The 20,492-nt window shown below is 42.4% G+C and overlaps 1 protein-coding gene across 1 annotated transcript in view; it reads right to left on the bottom strand.

Moving 5' to 3' along the window:
- Positions 1-947: 947 nt before the first annotated feature.
- Positions 948-20,492, bottom strand: part of KPNA7 (karyopherin subunit alpha 7) — a 35,591-nt gene continuing 16,046 nt past the window's right edge. Inside the window, exons 7-9 of the mRNA XM_004380858.1 lie at positions 18,358-18,591; positions 14,142-14,324; positions 948-1,154 (exon numbers count right to left, since the gene is read on the bottom strand). Coding sequence (XP_004380915.1) covers positions 948-1,154; positions 14,142-14,324; positions 18,358-18,591 — 624 coding nt within the window. The remainder of the gene's footprint in view (positions 1,155-14,141; positions 14,325-18,357; positions 18,592-20,492) is intronic.

Raw genomic sequence — 20,492 nt, 5'->3', positions numbered from 1 at the left:
CCTCATGTGAAAAATGTCGAAAGCCATCTGATCATTATTCCCTGTCCCTGCTCTTGTAGAAAACAGGAAAGAAACTGTTTGTGGAGCTCATCTCCAAACACTGCACTCTAGAAAGGCCAAACCACCCAGGGCTATCCATCCACTCAGACATGTAAATATACTCTGGGTGAAGCACAAGAACTAGCGACACAGAGATTTAGATAAGGTCTTTTCATAGCTCAGGCTATTGGGGGAGATAAGTAAATAATTGTTATAGTATAATAAATTTTAAAAAAAAAAAAAAAAACCCATTGCCACTGAGTTGGTTCCGACTCATAGCAAACTTATAGGACAGAGTAGAACTGCCCCATAGGGTTTCCAAGGAGCACCTGGTGGATTTGAACTGCTGACCTTTTGGTTAGCAGCTGTAGCACTTAACCACTACACCACCAGGGTTTCCTACAGTATAATAACTATAAGTAAGCAGCCAAATGGTTTTTCAAAAGTTCAGCCTGCCTTGTTTGTATTTTTTGGTAAGAGGTCATGTTGGCATCCTATCTTCTCCTCCTCTTCTTTCTCCCTTCCTGCTTTTGTAAAAAACGAGCCAAGTAAAGCAAAGTTCTCAACCAGCGACAGCAGGACAAGCTCCTTTGGGACTAGAAAACTCCAAGGGGCCGGGAAACCAGTACTCAAAGGCAGCCCACACAACATGGCTTTTGTTGTTGTTATTACCTACTGATGAGTCGACCCTAGACTCATAGCGACCCCGTGCAAAACTGGGCAGAAACCAAAACCAAACCTCCCACACTGAAGGCAAGAATTCTACGTCTGACCCACCAATGCCTCATATACAACCTGCAGCAGGGAGAAACACAGGCCTAAGTTGGGAGGATGGATCGTAAGAAGCCCACCTGTCTGGTCATCTGCTTCACCGCTGCAGCGTAGGCACTGGGTAGATGGGCAGGGGATCACTGCTGATCAGCCCACCAGGAGATGTGGGCACCCCTTTCCACTGCAAAGTCGTTTACCTCAAAAAAGTGGCTCTCGATAATGTTCAAAGCAGTCTGGCCAATCTGACGGTTCTCATGAAGTTGTAAAGCCTCAATTTTATCAATCCCACCGAGTTCTTCTAGCAGAAGACATAACTTCTCCTTCTTGAAGAGTTTCTCTGCTGCCTGTGAGCAGGATAAGTGAACATAAGACTTTGGGCACAGACCTAATGACATAGCCTCTGTCAGCCCTACAGCGAGCTTCACCCCAGAAGGGAGTAGTTACTCGTGGCTGTTGAATGGACTCTATGTGTCAGAGTAGAATTGTGCTCCATAGGGTTTTCAACACCTGGTTTTTCAAAAGTAGATGGCCAGACCTTTCTTCTGAGGTGCCTCTGGGTAGACTCAAATCTCCAGTCTTTTGGTTAGCAGCCAAGCATGTTAACCATTTGCACCCCTAGGGACCCCAGTGGAAGACATCCCTTGCTTTATCAGTGGAATTAAACCAAAGGCTCCCATTCTAGTAAACGGATGCTATAGCATTCCAGAATAGGCAACTCCAGTTTCACTTTGCCCAAGTTGATTTTAAGTTATACAGTCTTCCTCCCATCTTGAATATTTATGTTATATACATTTAGGTTTATTTTCATTGTACAAAATATAGTGTTTCTCGACTATCACCTTATGTGGGCTGGTTTCTTTTGCTGAATAAACTAGCCTCCATGAGTACATCACTGTCACTGCCTCTGAGTGGCACAGTTAAGTGTTTGACTACTAGCTGAAAAGCTGGCTGTTCAAACCCACTCAGAAGTACCTCGGAAGACAGGCTTGATGGTCTGCTTCCGAAAGGTCACAGCCTTGAAAACCGTGTGGAGCAGTTCTACTCTACACACATGGGGTTGCCATCAGTCAGAATTGACTCAATGGCAACCACCACCACCATTTAGTAGATACCTTCTAATGAATGGAAATTCTTTTAAACACAGTTTTAAAGGATGTTAAATTAGTGCTATGTAAATGCAGATGCTCTGGCCCTGCACTTCCTGGAATCCTTACAAGACAGGGGACCCTTAGTAAGAGAAGCCATGGCATGGCAAATAATGAAGTCCTTGGAAGCAGGTAATGGGAGTGGATTTAATCCAATGCTAGTCATTGGAGTAATTATCCAGAGCTATTTATTCACTCAGACATTTATACATATACTATGGATGAAGCACGTAAAACTAGAGATACAGAGTGATTTAGATAAGGTCTTTTCGTAACTCAGACTATTGGGGGAGATAAGTAAGTAATTGTTATAGCATAATAGCTATAATATGTTGCTACTGCTGTTAGCTCCTGTCAAGTCAGCCCTGACTCATGGTGACCCCATATGTTAGAGTAAAAGTGCTCCATAGGGTTTTCTTAGCTGTAATCTTTGTGGAAGCAGATCACCAGGCCTTTCTTCCATGGAGCCACTGGGTGGGTTTGAACTGTCAAACTCTAGGTCAGCAGCTGATCACAAACCACTTGGGCCATCCAGGCTCCTAAGTATAATACAGTAAACTGTAATAGGTTTAAGTTATAGAAGACAAGCAGGGAAGGTTGGGGAGGTATCATGGTGGTAACATAAACAAATTCTTAATGAACAGTAGTCTGCCCAGATGGATCATAGGATAACAACATCCACAAAAGAAGGAACAGTAACTACCGCGGTTTGAAGGAATAAAAGCGTTGCATATTATGGGAAGAGGGTGTAGTTAGGTTAAACAGCACATTTGGGAGAAGCAGAGAGAGATAAAGAAAGTACTTTGGCATCATATCTTGAAGGGCTCTGCTTGCTATTTTGGGAGCAGTAATAAAAAAATCTCCTATGGATCAAATTTGGTGCAAACTGGTAAGTGCTCCGCTACTAACCAAAGGTTGGAGGTTTGAACCCACCCAGAGGTGCCTCAGAAGAAAAGACCTGGTGATCTTTTTCTGAAAGGTCACAGCCTTGAAAACCCTATGCAGCACAGTTCTACTCTGCACACATGGGGCTGCCATGAGTTGGAACTGAGTCAACAGCAACTGGTTTGGGTTTTTTGTTTTTATGGCTCAAGGAAACATTATTTAAACCACATTGTTTACCCGATGAGAGTTTGGGCTGTATGTCTAAGCCTTGATATCCTCTGCAGTGAGTCTGAGGGAATTCGGGGCTGATGAAGGAAACAGATATGAAAAAGATAGCAGTGTTGCACAGTAAGCTGTTTACTGGGTAACACATTGACAGCTGCATGCAGGGGGTGGTCCCCACAGCAGGAGGGCTTCCAGAGGATAGTTGTGCATGTAGCCACCAAAAGGGAAAAAAGGCATGAAAACCCAGGGAAGAGAAGGAGGGGGGCTTATGTACACCTTCACAACGTCCTCTTTGCAGCAAGATGGGGAGTCTCTGTGTCAAAGAGCTCGGAAGGACAGATGCAGCTGGGGGTCCTCATAACCACAAGGCTTTATCTTATCTAGGGCTGGCCGATATGGGGCACAGTTTCATTGGGTAAGTAAAGCAGGCTACTCGTTCTATGGAAAAGTGGCTTAAAAATCTGCTTATTTGGGCTATTTCTGAAACAATTGGATGTATACAAATTTGAGCGTGGCACAGGTGGGCTTTTTTGGGCTAATGGGCCTCAGCTTGCTATGAAGTCAACAATCTGGGGCCAATGCACAGAGGCTATCTTTGGTTCATTTATATGACATTCTCCAGTCCCTTCTGTAGGTCTAAAATGAGTTACTGAATTGGTGTAAAGAAACTAAGGCACAAGCCACAGTCCTCATTTGGCTTCTGAAAGAAACTGGAAACTGGAGGACGAAGAGAAAGTAACACAGTAGGATCCCTGGAGAAGGATCTTGGACCTGGATGGAAGAGCAAATGGCCCAGAAGTTATTTCAAAGAACCTCAGCAGCACTCTGCTGCCCATCTCAAGCATTCTCCTGTCCCACCCAGATCTTTCTAACCTGATGTTCCAGGTGCCTCTCTCTGATACAGGGGTCCTCGCTAGTCTATCAGATGAGGTTTACCTGGGCTCTCCTAAGACAAAATTCCAAGTGTTTAATTCAAAGATTTGCATTGTGGCAAATCTGTGGCAAAAGACCTCTTTAAAATTTTAAAAAGCAAAGACATCACTTTGATAACTAAGGTGTACCTGACCCAAGCCACATATTTTCAACTACTTCATATGCACATGAAAGCTAGACAATGAACAAGGAAGACCGAAGAAGAACATTCGAATTGTAGTGGTGGCGAAGAATATTGAATATATACTGTTATGGGTTGAATTGTGCCCCCAAAAAATGTGTGTCAACTTGGCTAAGCCATGATTCCCAGTTTTGTGTGATTGTCCTCCATTTTCTGATCTTATGTGATTATCCTATGTGTTGTAAATCCTAACCCTCTGATGTTAATGAGGCAGGACACAATGTGCAAAATTTGGTTGTATTTTGAGTCAATCTCTTTTGAGATATAAAAGAGAGAAACAAGCAGAGAGAGGGATCTCATTACCACCAAGCAAGAAGAGCCAGGAGCAGAGCACGTCCTTTGGAGGTGGTGGGGTCCCTGTGCTGAAAAGCTCCTAGACCAGGGAAGACTGATGACAAGACTTTCCCTAGAGCAGACAGAAAGAAAGCTTTCCCATGGAGGGGGAGCTCTGAATTTGGACTTCTAGCCTCCTCAAGTGTAAAAGAATAAATTTCTGTTTGTTAAAGTTATCCACATGTAGTATTTTCTGTTATAGCAGCACTAGGTAACAGCAGCACTAGGTAACTAGGACATAAACCACGGACTACCAGAAGAACAAACAAATCAGTCTTAGAGGAAGTACAAGCAGAAAGCCTTTTAGAAGCAGCGATGGGTATTTGTCTTGTTTACTTTGGACACATCATCAGGAGGGACCAATCACTGCAGAAGGACATCATGCTTGGTAGAGCAGTTGCTTGTGGTCAGGTGTTGTCCAGTCAATTCTGACTCATAGCGACCCTATGTACAACAGAACAAAACATTGCCTGGTCCTTCGCCATCCTCACAATCATTGCTATGTTTGAGCCCATTGTTGCAGCCACTGTATCAATTCATCTCGTTGAGGGTCTTCCTCTTTTTCACTGACTCTCTACTTTACCAAGCATAACGTCCTTCTCCAGGGAATGGTCCTTCCTGATAACAAGTCCAAAATACAAGAAAAAGTCTCACTATCGTTGCTTCCAAGGAACACTCTGGCTGTACTTCCAAGACAGACTTGTTCATTCTTCTGGCAGTCCATGGTATATTCAACATTCTTTGTAACACCATAATTCAAAGGCATCAATTATTCAGTCCTTCTTATTCATTGTTCAGCTTTTACATGCATATGAGGTGATTGAAATACTTACAATTTTGAAATACATACAAATGGCTTGGGTCAGGCACACCTTAGTCCTCAAAGTGACAGCTTTGCTTTTTAACACTTTAAAGAAGTCTTTTGCAACAGATTTGCCCAATGCAATGCGTTGTTTGATTTCTCGACTGCTGCTTCCATGGGTGTTGATTGTGGATCTAAATAAAATGAAATCTTTCACAACTTCAATATTTTCTCCATTTGTCATCATGTTGCTTACTGGTCCAGTTGTGAGGATTTTTGTTTTCTTTATGTCGAGGTGTAATCCATACTGAAGGTTGTAGACTTTGATCTTTATCGGTAAGTGCTTCAAGTCCTCTTCCCTTTCAGCAAGCAAGGTTGTATCATCAGCATAATGCAGGTTGTTAACGAGTCTTCCACCAATCCTGAGGCTATGTTCGTCTTCATGTAGTCCAGCTTCTCAGATTATTTGCTCAGCATACAGATTGAACAAGTACAGTGAAAGGCCACAACACTGACACTACCTTTCCTGATTTTAAACCATGTAGTATCCCCTTGTTCTGTTTGAACAACTGCCTCTTGGTCTATGCACAGGTTCTGCATGAGCACAACTAAGTGTTCTGGAATTCCCATTCTTCACAATGTTATCCATAATTTGTTAAGATCCACACAGACAAATGCCTTTGCATAGTCAATAAAACACAGGTAAACATCTTTGTGGTATTCTCTGCTTTCAGCCAAGAACCATCTGACATCAGCAATAGTATTCCATGTTCCACATCCTCTTATGAATCCAGGTTGAATTTCTGGCAGTTCCCTGTTGATGTACTGCTGCAACCATTTTTGAATCATCTTCAGCAAAATTTTACTTGCATGTGACGTTACTGATATTGTTCGATAAGTTCCACATTCTGTTGGATCACCTTTCTTTGGAATGGGCACAAATATGGATTTCTGCCAGTCGGTTGGCCAGGTAGCTATCTTTCAAATTTCTTGGCACAGACAAGTGAGCACCTGCAGTGCTGCATCCATTTGTTGAAACATCTCAATTAGCATTCCGTCAACTCCTGGAGTCTTGTTTTTTTCCAATGTCTTCAGTGCAGCGTGGCCTTCTTCCTTGAATACTGTCGGTTCTTGATCATATGCTACCTCCTTAAGTGGTTGAAAGTCGAACAATTCTTTTTGGTACAGTGACTCTGTGTATTCCTTCCATCTTCTTTTGATGCTTCCTGCATCATTTAATATCTTACCCATAGAATCCCTCAATATTACAACTCGAGGCTTAAATTTTTTCTTCAGTTCTTTCAGCTTGAGAAATGCCAAGTGTGTTCTTTCCTTTTGGTTTTCTAACTCCAGGTCTTTGCACATTTTATTATAATACTTTGTATTCTCGAGTCGCCCTTTGAAATCTGTTAATTTGTCGTACTATGGTGGCTTTCGTGTTGCTGTGATGCTGGAATCTATGCCACTGGTATTTCAAATACCAGTAGGGTCACCCATGGTGGACAGGTTTCAGTGGAGCTTCCAGCCTAACACAGACTAGAAAGAAGGACCCGGCAGTCTACTACTGAAAAAACTGGCCAGTGAAAACCTTATGAATAGCTGCAGAACATTGTTTGATTAACAGTGCCGGAAGATGAGCCCCTCAGGTTGGAAGGCACACAAAATACAACTGAGGAAGAACTGCCTCCTCAAAGTAGAGTCAATCTGAATAATGTGGATGGTGTAAAGCTTTTGGGAACATCATTTGCTGATGTGGCACAACTCAAAATAAGAAGAAACAGCTGAAAGTATCCATTAATAATTGGGACATAGAATGTACAAAGTATGAATCTAGGAAAATTGAAAGCCATCAAAAATGAAATGGAACACATAAAGATAGATATCCTAGGCATTAATGAGCTGAAATGGACTGGTATTGACCATTTTGAATTGGACAATCATATGGTCTATTATGCCAGGAATGACAAATTGAAGAGAAATGGTGTCATATTCATCATAAAAAACAATATTTCAAAATCTATCCTGAAGTACAACACTGTCAGTGATAGGATAATATCCATACGCCTACAAGGAAGACCAGTTAATACGACTATTATTCAAATTTACACATCAACCACTAATGTCAAAGATGAGGAAATTGAAGAGTTTTACCAACTTCTGCAGTCTGAAATTGATCAAAAAAGATGCATTGATAATTACTGGTGACTGGAATGTGAAAGTTGGAGACAAAGTAGGATTAGTTGTTGGAAAATATGGCCTTGATGATAGAAAGGACACCATGGATCGCGTGATAGAATTTTGCAAAACCAACAACTTATTCATTGCAATTACTTTTTTTCAACAACATAAATGGCAACTATACACATGGACCTCACTGGACGGAAAACACAGGAATCAAATTGACTACATCTGTGGAAAGAAATGATGGAAAAGCTGAGTATCATCAGTCAGAACAAGGCCAGAGGCTGACCGTGGAACAGACTGTCAATTGCTCATACGCAAGTTCAAGTTGAAATTGAGGAAAATTAAAACAAGTCCACGAGAACCAATATATGACCTTGAGTATATCCCACCTGAATTTGGAGACCATTTCAAGAATAGACTTGACTCACTGAACACTAATGACTGAAGACCAGACAAGTTGTGGAATTATATCAAGGACATCATACATGAAGAAAGCAAGAGGTCATCAAAAAGAAGAGCTCTGAAACTTGCTCTTGCACACAGAGTAGCCAAAGCGAATGGTAAAGTAGAGGGTCAGCTAAAAAGAGGGAGACCCTCAATGAGATGGATTAACACAGTGGCTGTGTCAGTGGACTCAAACATATCAATGACTGTGAGGATGGTAGAGGACTGGGCAACATTTCATTCTGTTATACGTAATAAGGTCACTGTCTTAGGCTGGGTTCTTCAGAGAAGCAAAACCAGTAAAGCGTATAAACAGAGAGAGAGGGAGATTTATATCAAGGAAATGGTGCTCACGCAGTTGTAGAGGCTGGAATGTTCCAAGTCCGTGGGTCAGGATAGAGGCTTCTCCTGATTTGTGCAGCCAGAGGGGCTGGCAAACCCAAGATCAGCAGGTCAGAACGCAGGGCTCTTGCTCACAGGCTGCGAAGATTATGAATCCCAAGACTGGCAGGCAAGGTAAGCTGCCAGCTCAAGTCCCAAGAACTAGTGGTCAGATGAACAGGAGCCAGCTGCAAGATCCAGAGTGAGCAAAAGCCCACGAGCCTTGCCAGAATGTCCACTTATGTTCAATGCAGGCCACATGCCCAAGGAAACTCCCTTTCAACTGATTGGCTACTCAAAGCAGATCCCATCATGGAGATGATCACATTGTATCAAATCTCATCATGGAAGTGATCACATCATACAACTGCCAAACCACTGAGAAACATGGCTGTGCCAAGTTGACACACAACCTTAAGCATCACAGTCACCATGAGTTGGAGTCAACTGGACAGCACCCAACAACCATTCAAAGAAACAGATGAAGTTACAAAGTCTCAGTGTCTAATTGGGCTGTTTCAAGTCTGGTCTTGGCTCAGGTCAATTCTTTCCAAGATACTCAGTGAAGAGAATGCTCAAAGTGGGCTTTTAAAAGTAGTTCCCTGGTGTTACTTTGAAGATTTTCAAATAGATCAATCGTATACAAAAGGATCTCAACCAAATGAATCTAGCCAGCCTCTAAGATGGTCCTTAATGATTCTTGCCTGCTGGTATTCACTCCCTTTTATACTTCCCTCCCACAATGCATAGGGCTGACCCATGTAACCAAAAGGATATTGTTGAAATGATAGTGTAACCTCCAAGGTGAGGTCACAGAAGACACTGTGGCTTCATCTTGCTCTGGGGGAAGCCAGTTGCCATGATGTGAGGACACTCAAGCAGCTCTACAGAGAGGTCCACATGGCAAGAGTAAATTGCTAGGCACCTGAGTGAGCCACCGTGAAGGTGATCCTCCAGTCCCAGTCAAGCCTGTGGATGATGGCAGCCCCAGCTACATCTTGACTGCCACCTCATGAGAGACCCTGAGCCAGAACCATCCAGCTAAGCTGTCCCCAGACTCATAACTCAGAGACTGTGTGAGATAATGGTAATTTTTTTAAGCCACTAAGGGGTAATTTGCTACACAGCAATATATAACTCACACAATAGTATGTAAATATTGGTTTAACCTTGTTCTATTTCAGAAATAAGACTGTTATGGATTAAATTGTGTCTTTCCAAAATATGTGTTGGAATATTGACCCCTATACCTGTGGATGGATCCCTAGTGGCGCAGTGGTTAAGAACTCAGCTGCTAACCACAAGGCCAGCAGTTCAAATCCACCAGCCGCTCCTTGGAAACCCTATGGGGCAGTTCTACTCTGTCCCATAGGGTTGTTATAAGTCAGAATCGACTTGACGGCAATGGGTTTTAAACCTGTGGATGTGATTCTCTTGGGAAATAGGATTTTCTTTATTATGTTAATTAGATCACACCCTAGTAGGGTGGGTTATAAACCTAATCACTTTTGACTGTAAAAAAGCAGATCAGACACATACACACACATACACACAGGGTAAGACAGATGCCATGTGAGGATTGTCAAGGAACCTGGGACTACAGACAAGCAAAGAATTGACACAGCCAAGACCCTGATTTGGACTTTTAGCCTCTAGAACAGTGAGAAAATAGACTTCTGTTCTTTAAAGCCACCCACTTGTGGTATTTGTGTTATAGCAGCACTAGGTCACTAAGACTAAGACTTTTCTTGAGTAACACTTCAGTGCTGTATAGTCCATTTTCCCAGCCATGAAGCTAAGTAGGAAAGTAACTCCAGTGTGGCCCCTTAAGATCTATCCTTGCTAGCATTTTGCGGCTCCTACAAATACATCCTTTGGTTTAGCCTCTAAATAAACTGGGTGACTCACTGACTTTTTTTTCCACCTGCTATAAACCTTCCATTGGTTTCTCCGTCTCACTGAGAATAAAAGTTGAAGTTCTCATGGGCCCTACTGATAACTGGCACCTGGCTGCCTTGAACCTTATCACCCACCATTTTCCATCCCTTTTTCTCAGCTCCGGTCGCGTCCTCCTATCTTGCTATTCCTTTTGCATGGAAGGCTCTTCCCCAGACATCCACAAGACCACTCACTTTTTTCAGGTCTTTGCTCAAATGTCCTTCCTCAGAGAAGCATTCTCTGACCACTGCATATAACAATATCCCCTTTCAACTCGAAGACATCAGTGACTATTATCCCTTTACCTGCTTTACTTTATCCAGACTTTTCTACCTGCCTTAGTTTCCTGGTGCTGCTATAACAGAAATACTATAAGTGAGCAGCTTTAAAGAAAAGAAATAAGCTATTTTCTCATAGTTCAGAAGGCTAGAAGTTCAAATTCAGGGTACCAGCTCTAGGGAAGGCTCTCTCTCTCTGTTGGCTCTGGGGAAATCCTTGTCTCTTTTAGCTTCTATTCCTCGATGATCTTCACATGGCATTTCTCTTCACCTGTGCGCTTCTTTTTGTGTCTATGCTGCTCCTTATAACTCAGAAGTGATTTGGTTTAGGACACACTCTACACTGATGTGGTCTCATTAACATAACAAAGAAAATCCTATTCCCAAAAGGAATAGGTGTAGGGGTTAGGATTCCAACACATATTTTGGGGGGACACAATTCAGTCCATAATACTACCTGGTGTGTGGGTCCCCTCAGCCCCTAATACGTATGCTCCATGAGAGCAAGGACTGTGCTCTATCATGCCCCAAGTGTCTAAAACAGGGCCTGGCACAAGAGAGTCACTGGAGAAAATGAAGATGATGGTCCTTTTTTGAAAGGCCTCTTGTTTTTGTTATGCATAGAAATATGTGGAGGGGGGCGAACAGCGGTAAGGTAGAGAATCTTACTTGGATTTTAAGAACAAAATGAAATGTCTTAATCAAATTTGGAGGCTGCCAACATCATTCTTAATGGAGAGAGGCTGAAAACATTCCCCTTCAGAATAGGAACAAGACAAGTATGCCCTTTATTACCACTCCTATTTAACATTGTGCTGGAAGTCCTAGCTGGAGTGATAAGGCAAGAAAAAGAAATAAAGGGCATCCAAACTGGTAAGAAAGAAGTAAAACTGTCCCTATTTCTGGATGATATAATATTATATATAGAGAACTCAAAAGACTTCATGAGAAAACTACTGGAACTAATAGAAAGATTCAGTAGAATAGCAGGATACAAGGTACATATACAAAAATCAGTTGGATTCCTATACACCAATAAAGAGAACTACGAAAAGGAAATCAGGAAAACAATACCATTTATAATAGCCCCTAAAAAAATAAAATACTTAGGAATAAATCTAACCAGGGATGTAAAAGACCTATAAAAAGAAAACTACACAACACTCTTGCAAGAAACCAAGAGAGACCTACATAAATGGAAACACATACCACACTCATGGATACTTAGACTCAACATTGTGAAAATGTCAATTTTACCCAAAGCAGTCTACAAATACAATTCAGTCCCAATCCAAATACAATAACATTCTTTAATGAGATGGAAAAACTGATCATTAACTTTATATGGAAAGGGAAAGGCCTTGGATAAGTAAAGCACTATTGAAGAAGAAGAATAAAGTAGGGGCCTCGCACTACCTGATCTCAGAACCTGCTATACAGCTACAGTAGTCAAAACAGCCTGGTACTGGTACAACAACAGCACATTGACCAATGGAACAGAATTGAGAACTCAGACATAAACGCACCCACCTACGGTCACCTGATCTTCAGCAAAGGCCCAAAGTCCATTAAATGGGGAAGACAGTCTTTTTAACAAATAGTGCTGGAAAAACTAGATGTCCATCTGCAAAAAAATGAAACAGGATCCATACCTCATACCATACACAAAAGTAATTTAAAATGGATCAAAGACCTAAATATGAACCCAAAAACTATAAAGATCGTAGAAGAAAAAATAGGGTCAACGTTAGAGGCCCTAATACATGGCATAAACAGGATACAAACCATTAACTAACAATTCACAAACACCAGAAGATAAGCTAGATAACTTGGATCTTCTAAAAATTAAACACACTCATCAAAAGACTTCACCGAAAGAGTAAAAAGAGAACCTACAGACTGGGAAGAAATTTTTGGCCATTACAAATCAGACCAAGTTCTAATCTCTAAAATCTACAAGAAAATCCAACACTTCTACAACAAAAAGACAAGTAATCCAATTAAAAAATGGACAAAGGATATGAACAGACACTTCATCAAAGAAGACATTCAGATGGCTAACAGACACATGAGGAAATGCTCACGATCACTAGCCATTAGAGAAATGCAAATCAGAACTACAATGAGATACCATCTCACTCCAACATTACTGGCATGAATCAAAAAAACAGAAAATAACAAATGTTGGAGAGGCTTCAAGGACACTGGAACTCTTATGCACTGCTGTTGGGAATGCAAAATGGTACAACCATTTTGGAAAACAATATAGCGCTTCCTTACAAAGCTGGAAATAGAAATACCGTACGATTCAGCATGCTACTCCTAGGAATATACACTAGAGAAATAAGAGCCATCACACAAATAGACGTATGCACACTCATATTCACTGCAGCATTATTCACAATAGCAAAAAGATGGCAACAACCTAAGTTCCCATCAACAGATGAACGGATAAACTATGGTACGTATACACAGTGGAATACTATGCAACAATAAAGAACAGCAAGGAATCTGCGAAACATTTCACAACATGGATGAATCTGGAGGTCATTATGCTGAGTTGGATAAGTCAATCACAAAAGGACAAATATTGTGTGAGACCTCTGTTATAAAAACTCACGAAAAGATTTACACACAAAAAGAAACAATCTTTGATAGTTACAAGGGAAGGGGGGGTGGGGAGGGAAAAACACTAAATAGACAATAGATAAGTAGTAACTTTGGTGAAGGGTAAGACGATACATAATACCAGGGAAGCCAGCACAACTTAACCAAGGCAAGATCATGAAAGCTTCATAGACACATCCAAACTCCCTGAGGGACCGAATTACTAGGCCGAGGGCTGGTGACCGTGGTCTTGGGGGACATCTAGCTCAACTAGCATAATATAGTTTATAAAGAAAATGTTTTACAGCCTACTTTGGTGAGTAGCTTCTGGGGCCTTAAAATCTTGTGGGCAGCCATCTAAGATATTCCACGGTCTCACCCCGTCTGGAGCAAGGAAGAATGAAGAAAACCATAGACACAAGGGAAAGATTAGTCCAAAGGACTAATGGAACACAACTACCACAGCCTCCACCACACTGAGTCCAGCACAACTAGATGGTGCCTGGCTACCACCACTGACTGCTCTGACAGGGATCACAATAGAGGGTCCCAGACAGAGCTGGAGAAAAATGTAGAACAAAATTCTAACTCACAAAAAAAGATCAGACTTACTGGTCTGACAGACACTGGAGAAACCTTGAGAGTATGGCCCCCAGCGACCCTTTTAACTTAGTACTGAAGTCACTCCTGAAGTTCACCCTTCAGCCAAAGATTAGATGGGCCCATAAAACGAGACTAAATGTGCACATCAGCCCAGGGGCAAGGAAGACAAGGCAGGAGGGGATAGGAAAGCTGATAATGGGGAACCCAAGGTTGAGAAGGGGAGAGTGTTGACACGTCGTGGGCTTGGCAACCAATGTCACAAAACAATATACGTATTGTTTAATGAGAAATTAATTTGCTCTATAAACCTTCATCTAAAGCACAATAAAAAAAATCAAGAAAATCAGAAAAAAAAAATTAGAGGCTGCTACTAACCTGCTCAGAAAGCTCACCTGGAGAATACAGGAGATGACATCAAGGATGATGAGAACAATTTTGGGGTCTTGGACACTAAGCAGATTTACCAGTGGCTCCAAGACCCCAGACTGGACAAGCTGGATCAACTGGTCCACAGTGCCCCCAGTTGTGAAGTTAGCCACCGTCCAGACAGCCTCTTTCTGGACTTTAAATTCTCCCTGCAGAAAGAGAACGTTTACATTCTTTACAGATCATGAAGAGCCTAAATGTAGTGATGCCAACTTGGTCCAATGTCTAGGTAGGCTTCTGACAGCCAGGACATATGTGCAATTTATATACAGCACCTTGGCAGCCTGCCTCTCTCTCTTGAGAAGACAGCATCTTTGAGAAGGCAGGAATCAGGCAAGCAGACTTGAACAGGGTCTTAGAGATTCTAGGGTCAAACAGACTCATTTCCCTAAGCAAGGCTATGAGAAAAATAGAACCAATCCAAGTAATCTATGTTGCTGTTGTTGTATGCTGTCAAGTTGACTCCAACTCATAGTGACCCTAACGGACAGCATGTAGGGATTCCTAGTAATGTTTATGGGAGTAGATTACCAGGCCTTTTCTCCTGCAGAGCAGCTATTGGGTTCAAACTGCTGACTTTTCAGTTAGTAGAGAGCGTTTAACCATTGTGCCACCAGGGCTCCTTAGGCAATCTGTATTGAACCAGGAATTCTGCTTGGAATTTTAGATTATATTATCCTATATCTACACTGGAGTTCCTGGGTAGCGTAAATGGTTAACATGTTTAGCTGCTAACCCAAAGTTCAGAGGTTTGAGTCCACCCAGAGGCTGCTTGGAAGAAAGGCCTAGTGATTTACTTCTGAAAAATCAGCCATGTAAAATTCTATGGAGCATGGTTCTACTCTGACACATATGGGGTCATTATGAGTCAGACTTGACGGCAAATGGCGGTGGTGATGTCTACGTTACTAGTCTTTCCGACACAGTGAAGACTTTGGACAAGAAGCTCCATAGCTACAAAGCTAGGATAAAAGGGTGGTAGTAATAGCATCAGAACCTAGCTAACTTCAGGGGGGATAATGCGAATCAAGATCAGCCCAAGGCTGATCCTTACGGGGTAGAGGTCAGACATACCTCCACTCTCCAAACTTTACCAGTTCTGACACCAGCTGTCTCTCCCATGGCACTCTCTTCTTTGCTGGATTTGATAATCTGTTGCAATGGCCACACAGAACTCATAGGCCAGACTTACAGTTAAGTGGTTTATTAAGGAACAGTGTACAACTCGGGATCAGGAAGCATGTAAGCAAAGTCTCCCTTCTTCAGCACAGGATAGCTTTCTGAGCTCCTCTTGGCCCTGTCAACCGTTGCTGCCAGCTCTGCCACTAGGCCCCTTGCAGGCCTCTGTCTTCAGTGTTACACTCCTTAGCCAATGTTACAACTCTTTTAGGGGGTTCTTTTCTTCTTCTCTCTGCTTCTTCTTTCTGCTTTCTTCCTGCTGTTTCTCTTCTATTTTCTGTCTGCCTAACCTCTGTGGGGTTGGCTGAATATATATACAAAATCCTCATAAATTTCAAGGTATGACCCTCCTACCCAGGGCCACGAACTGACCAATCCCCTCTTGGTAGGCCACAGATACTTCATTTGCATAGTAGGCAGGGCTGGGCTACAACTCACCTCATTTACATAGTCTATTGACCAATCCCTGCAAGGTACACACCAATCAGATAGTGCAGGCTGAAGCTCAGGGCCAGGCAGAAAGTATCAAACTGAGTTGTTTACAATCTACCCAGGAAATGTCAATCAACCTGGGCAAAAGTAAACCCTCTGGTGTAGAAATCAGGGCAAAGGTAACTCTTCAGGGCTTAGGGGGGAAATCTCTCAAGCTGTTTTTCCAAACAACCAAAGCAAAAGGCCACATAAAGGAACTCATTTCACCATAGCTGGCCACACTAATGTGATCTAGTAGATTAATGAATTGCTTGCATATATAAAGAGCACCTTGCCCAGCAATATGGGAGTATTTTATCATGGATCCTTTAAAGCCTGGGCAATTAATGGCATTATTCCCATTTTATGGCCAGGAAACAATGCAACCTCAGTTTACAACAAACAGAAACAAAAACCAAGCAAGTTAGAGTTAAAAAGGTACAGCTTAAAATAAGACCTTACTTGATTCATAATCAGATGTTTCTTATTAGAATATGTACAAACCCTCAGTAGAAAGAATTTGTTGTTAGCTACCATTGATTTAGCCCCAATTCAAGGGGACCCCATGCACAACGAAGCGAAATGCTGCTGGGTCCTGCATCAGCTCCATGATTGGTTGTGGATCAGACTGTTGGGATCCATAGGGTTTTCATTGGCTGATTTTCAGAAGTAGATCACTAGGCCTTTCTTCCTAGTCCACTTTATTCTGGAAGCTCTGCTAAAACCTGTTCAACATCATAACAAGCAAGCCTCCACTGAGGTGCATTGGCCAGGGATTGAACCTGGGTCTCCCACGTGGAATGTGAGAATTCTACCACTGAATCATAGATTCACAGTAGAAATAATAGGAAGTGTCAAATAAATCAGAAGCTGCTGTGACTTGGGTCTCACACCTGGACTTTCCCCCTCATGCCTAGTGCATACCTGGGGACCCACCATCCAACCTTAGAACAGGAACCCTGCCAGTAGCTTCTTCTCCCCATTCTACTCTACCTCCCTCTCTCCCATCAACCCCAGGAAACACTACTGACTTGTTTCATGTGTAAATGGTTTAAACATAGCTCATTCGTTGAAAGGGGCAAAAGGAAATAATGATAATAGTTGCTCCTAGGGAAGGGAAGTGGGGACTCTGGAGGAAGAAGGAAACTTTATTGTATTTCTATGTTTATATTTGGATTTTTTGTTTATATTGACACTTGGATCAAATATATTTGTATACTGAAAAGACCACCTTTTTGCAGTGATATAACATCACCGTAACCTGGTATGTTCTTCCTGTTCTTTCCCCTAGACAAATATAAGTAAGCAAGTAAAAAATAAACTCCCTTCTTAGCTGGTTGATAGATGGTACATTCTTTTAACACCAGATAGAGGTGAGCCAATATTGAACAGCTTAAGATTTTTCAGGACATTTGAGCTGTGGAGTCCGCTTTTCATTGTGCAATGCTCTTTTAGCCTTCCTAATTTTTAATGGGCTCTCCAAAATTGATGCCCCTTCCTTTTACAGGGAAAGCTAGGAAACTAACATTTCATCAGTTTGTTGTGATCTCAGTTACAGTCGATCCTCATTATTTGCCGATTCCATATTTGCAAACTCGCCTGCATGCTAGAAGTTACTTGTAATCCCAAATCAATCCATACTCTCGGTGCTTTTGCGGTCATTCATGGACATGCACGGAGTGGGGAAAATTTTTAGTCTCCAGACAACGTGTGTTCCCAGCTGAGGCTGAACGAGGTAACGCTCTGCCTTGTCTCAGCACTCATACTGTGAACAAGTGTCCTTTTCATGGTCTATTTAGCACCACATTTTTCAGTTTTGTGCTTTGTTGGTGATTTCACCATTTAAAATGCGCTCCGCCCCCCGCCCTGCCTAGTGCTGACGTGCTGTCTAGCGCTCCTCAGTGCAAGAGTTCTGTGATGTGCCCGATGGAGGAAATACGTGTGTGAGATAAGCTTCGTTCAGACACCAGTTACAGCGCTGTTGGCCGTGAGTCCAATGTTAATGAAACAACAATCTATATTAAAAAACATGTCTTTAAATAGAAGCACCATAAAAAGAGGTTACATACTGACAGCTGATGAAAATGTGACCAGAGGCTTGCAGGCACCTAACCCTGCATTATTCCTAGAGCAATGGTCCAGTATTCACTAATCCAGCGTTCATGGTGACTTTATAGACTACGTTGTTGTTGTTAGGTGCCGTTGAGTCAATTCGGACTCAGTGAACCCATGTGACAGAATAGAAGTGACCCATAGGGTTTCCTAGGCTGTCATCTTTACGGAGCTGATCGCCAGGTCTTTCTCTGGCAGAACCTTTGTGGGGGGTTCAAACTACTGACGCATAGCCAAGCGCTTAACCATTGGGCCACCAGGGCTCTGTTATAGACCATCTGTTACAGACCATACCTACCACAAATAATGAGACGCGACTGTAATTTGCTTCTTAGCCTGTGTCTGAACTCCCAAAGGAGTTCAACACAGGGCTGGTTGGAAAGTAGTCTCTGGCCATGGGTGTTGCAGAATGTGACTTACATTTTTCAGCAGAGCCACCAAGGGAGGCAGCATGCCGTGAGTGATCAGCTGCTGGATTTGCTGGCAGGGCCCTGCAGCCACGTTGCTCAGGGCCCAGGCCGCCTCCTTCTGGATGGAGGACCGAGGGTGACTTAGAAGCTGGGGCAGCACACTCAGCATGCCTGCATCAATGGCCACCTGGGTCTGCTGATCCGTTCCTGTGACGATGTTCCCCACTGTACGGAGAGAGGGGGTCTGGAAGAACAAGGCTAGATGTTAACTACATACTGCAAATTTATCACCTTAGAAGATGCTCTCCCAAACATTAGTCATGCTATGCTAATACTTCTCTGGAAGCTGTGGACAACGATGATACCCACGATCCTTTTTAATTCGGCTCATCCATGGCTGTTTGCATAGTTTAAAGGTAATTGTCAGCTTACCAATCACTCTGGCTCAAGTGCGAGAGAGATCAAGGGATGTCTTTACCAAGGAATGATGCTATCTTTTTCATATCCTTACAGTGGGAAAAGCGTTAAATTGATATAGTGTTTATCATGTAATAATTTCTACTGAGTACGTGTTTAGTAAGAGTGTCAAGATTCTGCTGTGTATTTAATTGGTGCTAATGAGATCCCGGAGGTCCTGGGGTGGTACAAACAGTTTGCGCTCGACTACTAACCTAAAGGTTGATGGTTCAAACCCACCCAGTGGTGCCATGGAAGAAAGGCCTGGAGATCTGCTTCCGTAAAGATTACAGCCAAGAAAACCCTATGGAGCCCATGGGATCACCGTGAGTTAGAATGGACTTGATGGCAACAGGTTTGATGTTTTGGTATTTGATAATGGGATCCCAGTGGCATTTCTTGATGTATTCACAAACCCCCTTGCAATGACACTGAAGGTCCCCCAGATGGATCTACAATTGGGCTCAAGACAGCACCTGAACTAGGAGGATTGACTGTGGATTTAGTTTCATTTCTCTGTATTGTAGTAGCAAGGTTGCAGCCCCAGCGCAGCCCATCGACAGTTCTAGAATTTTCCTACCCTGTATTACCACATGCCTGCTACTCAGATAAGAGGTATAAGTTGTGCTATAGCCCAATCAGAGCCTTGCCAGAACAGCTTCAACTGGGCTCCAGACCCCTGGGATAAACAGTTTCTTACAGTATTCTTCACACTCCCCCTACAAACACTACCCACAAACCACCCTTAACATACTATCCTAATCTCAGAATAGATAATCATTGTTATTGTTGTTAGGTGCCGTTGAGTTGATTTGGATTCCTAGTGACCCCATGTGACAGAGTAGAGCTGCCCCATAGGGTCTTTTAGGCTGTAATCTTTATGGGAGCAGATTGCCAGGTCTTTCTACCGAGGAGTTGCTAGGTAGATTTGAACTGCTGACCTTTCTGTTAGCAGCTCTTAACCATTGCACCACCAGGGCCCCTAGATAATCGTTAAGGCTATGTAATATGTAATAGTAGGCATAGAAATCAAAAGCGGCAGACTAGAGGCATCTTAAATATAAAATACCCACATTTCAAAGCAGTATATTATGTAACTAACCCTGTTTAATAATAGCGAAGTGCTCGCTTTGGTTTTACTTGCTTTTCATCTACATTTGAAGTAATCTAAAAGAACAAACTGTAAGGGAATAAGAGAAAATTTCCTTTTATGCTTGTGTAAGTTCAACCTGTTGCCATCAAGTCAATTCTGTATCATAGCAACCTATAGGACAGAGTGGAACTGTCCATAGGGTTTCCAACACTGTAAATCTTTACTCAAGCAGGTGCAGTGGTTAAGCACTCAGCTGCTAACCAAGAGGTTGGCAGTTTGAATCCACTAGTCACTCTGTGAGAGAAAGATGCAGCAGTTTGCTTCCATATACAGCCTTGGAAACCCTATGGGGCAGTTCTAGTCTGTCCTATAGGATCTCCATGAGTCAGAATGACTCCACAGCAATGGGTAGGAAGTTCAAACATTACAATGAGGTTTACCTCCTAAAAAATATACCCTATATAAGCCAACCTGTTAAAGTCTACATGTATAGACCACTGGAAGGAAATGCAGTAAAAGAATAGTTTTACTGGGTGGTCAGATTATAAGTAATTTTCATTTGGTGCTTTTCTGTATTTTGTAGTCATCAGATTAAG

Source organism: Trichechus manatus, unplaced genomic scaffold, assembly GCF_000243295.1.
Source record: "Trichechus manatus latirostris isolate Lorelei unplaced genomic scaffold, TriManLat1.0 scaffold00077, whole genome shotgun sequence".
In the NCBI taxonomy this organism is placed as follows: Eukaryota; Metazoa; Chordata; class Mammalia; order Sirenia; family Trichechidae; genus Trichechus; species Trichechus manatus.
This window is presented reverse-complemented; position numbering and strand designations above follow the sequence as displayed.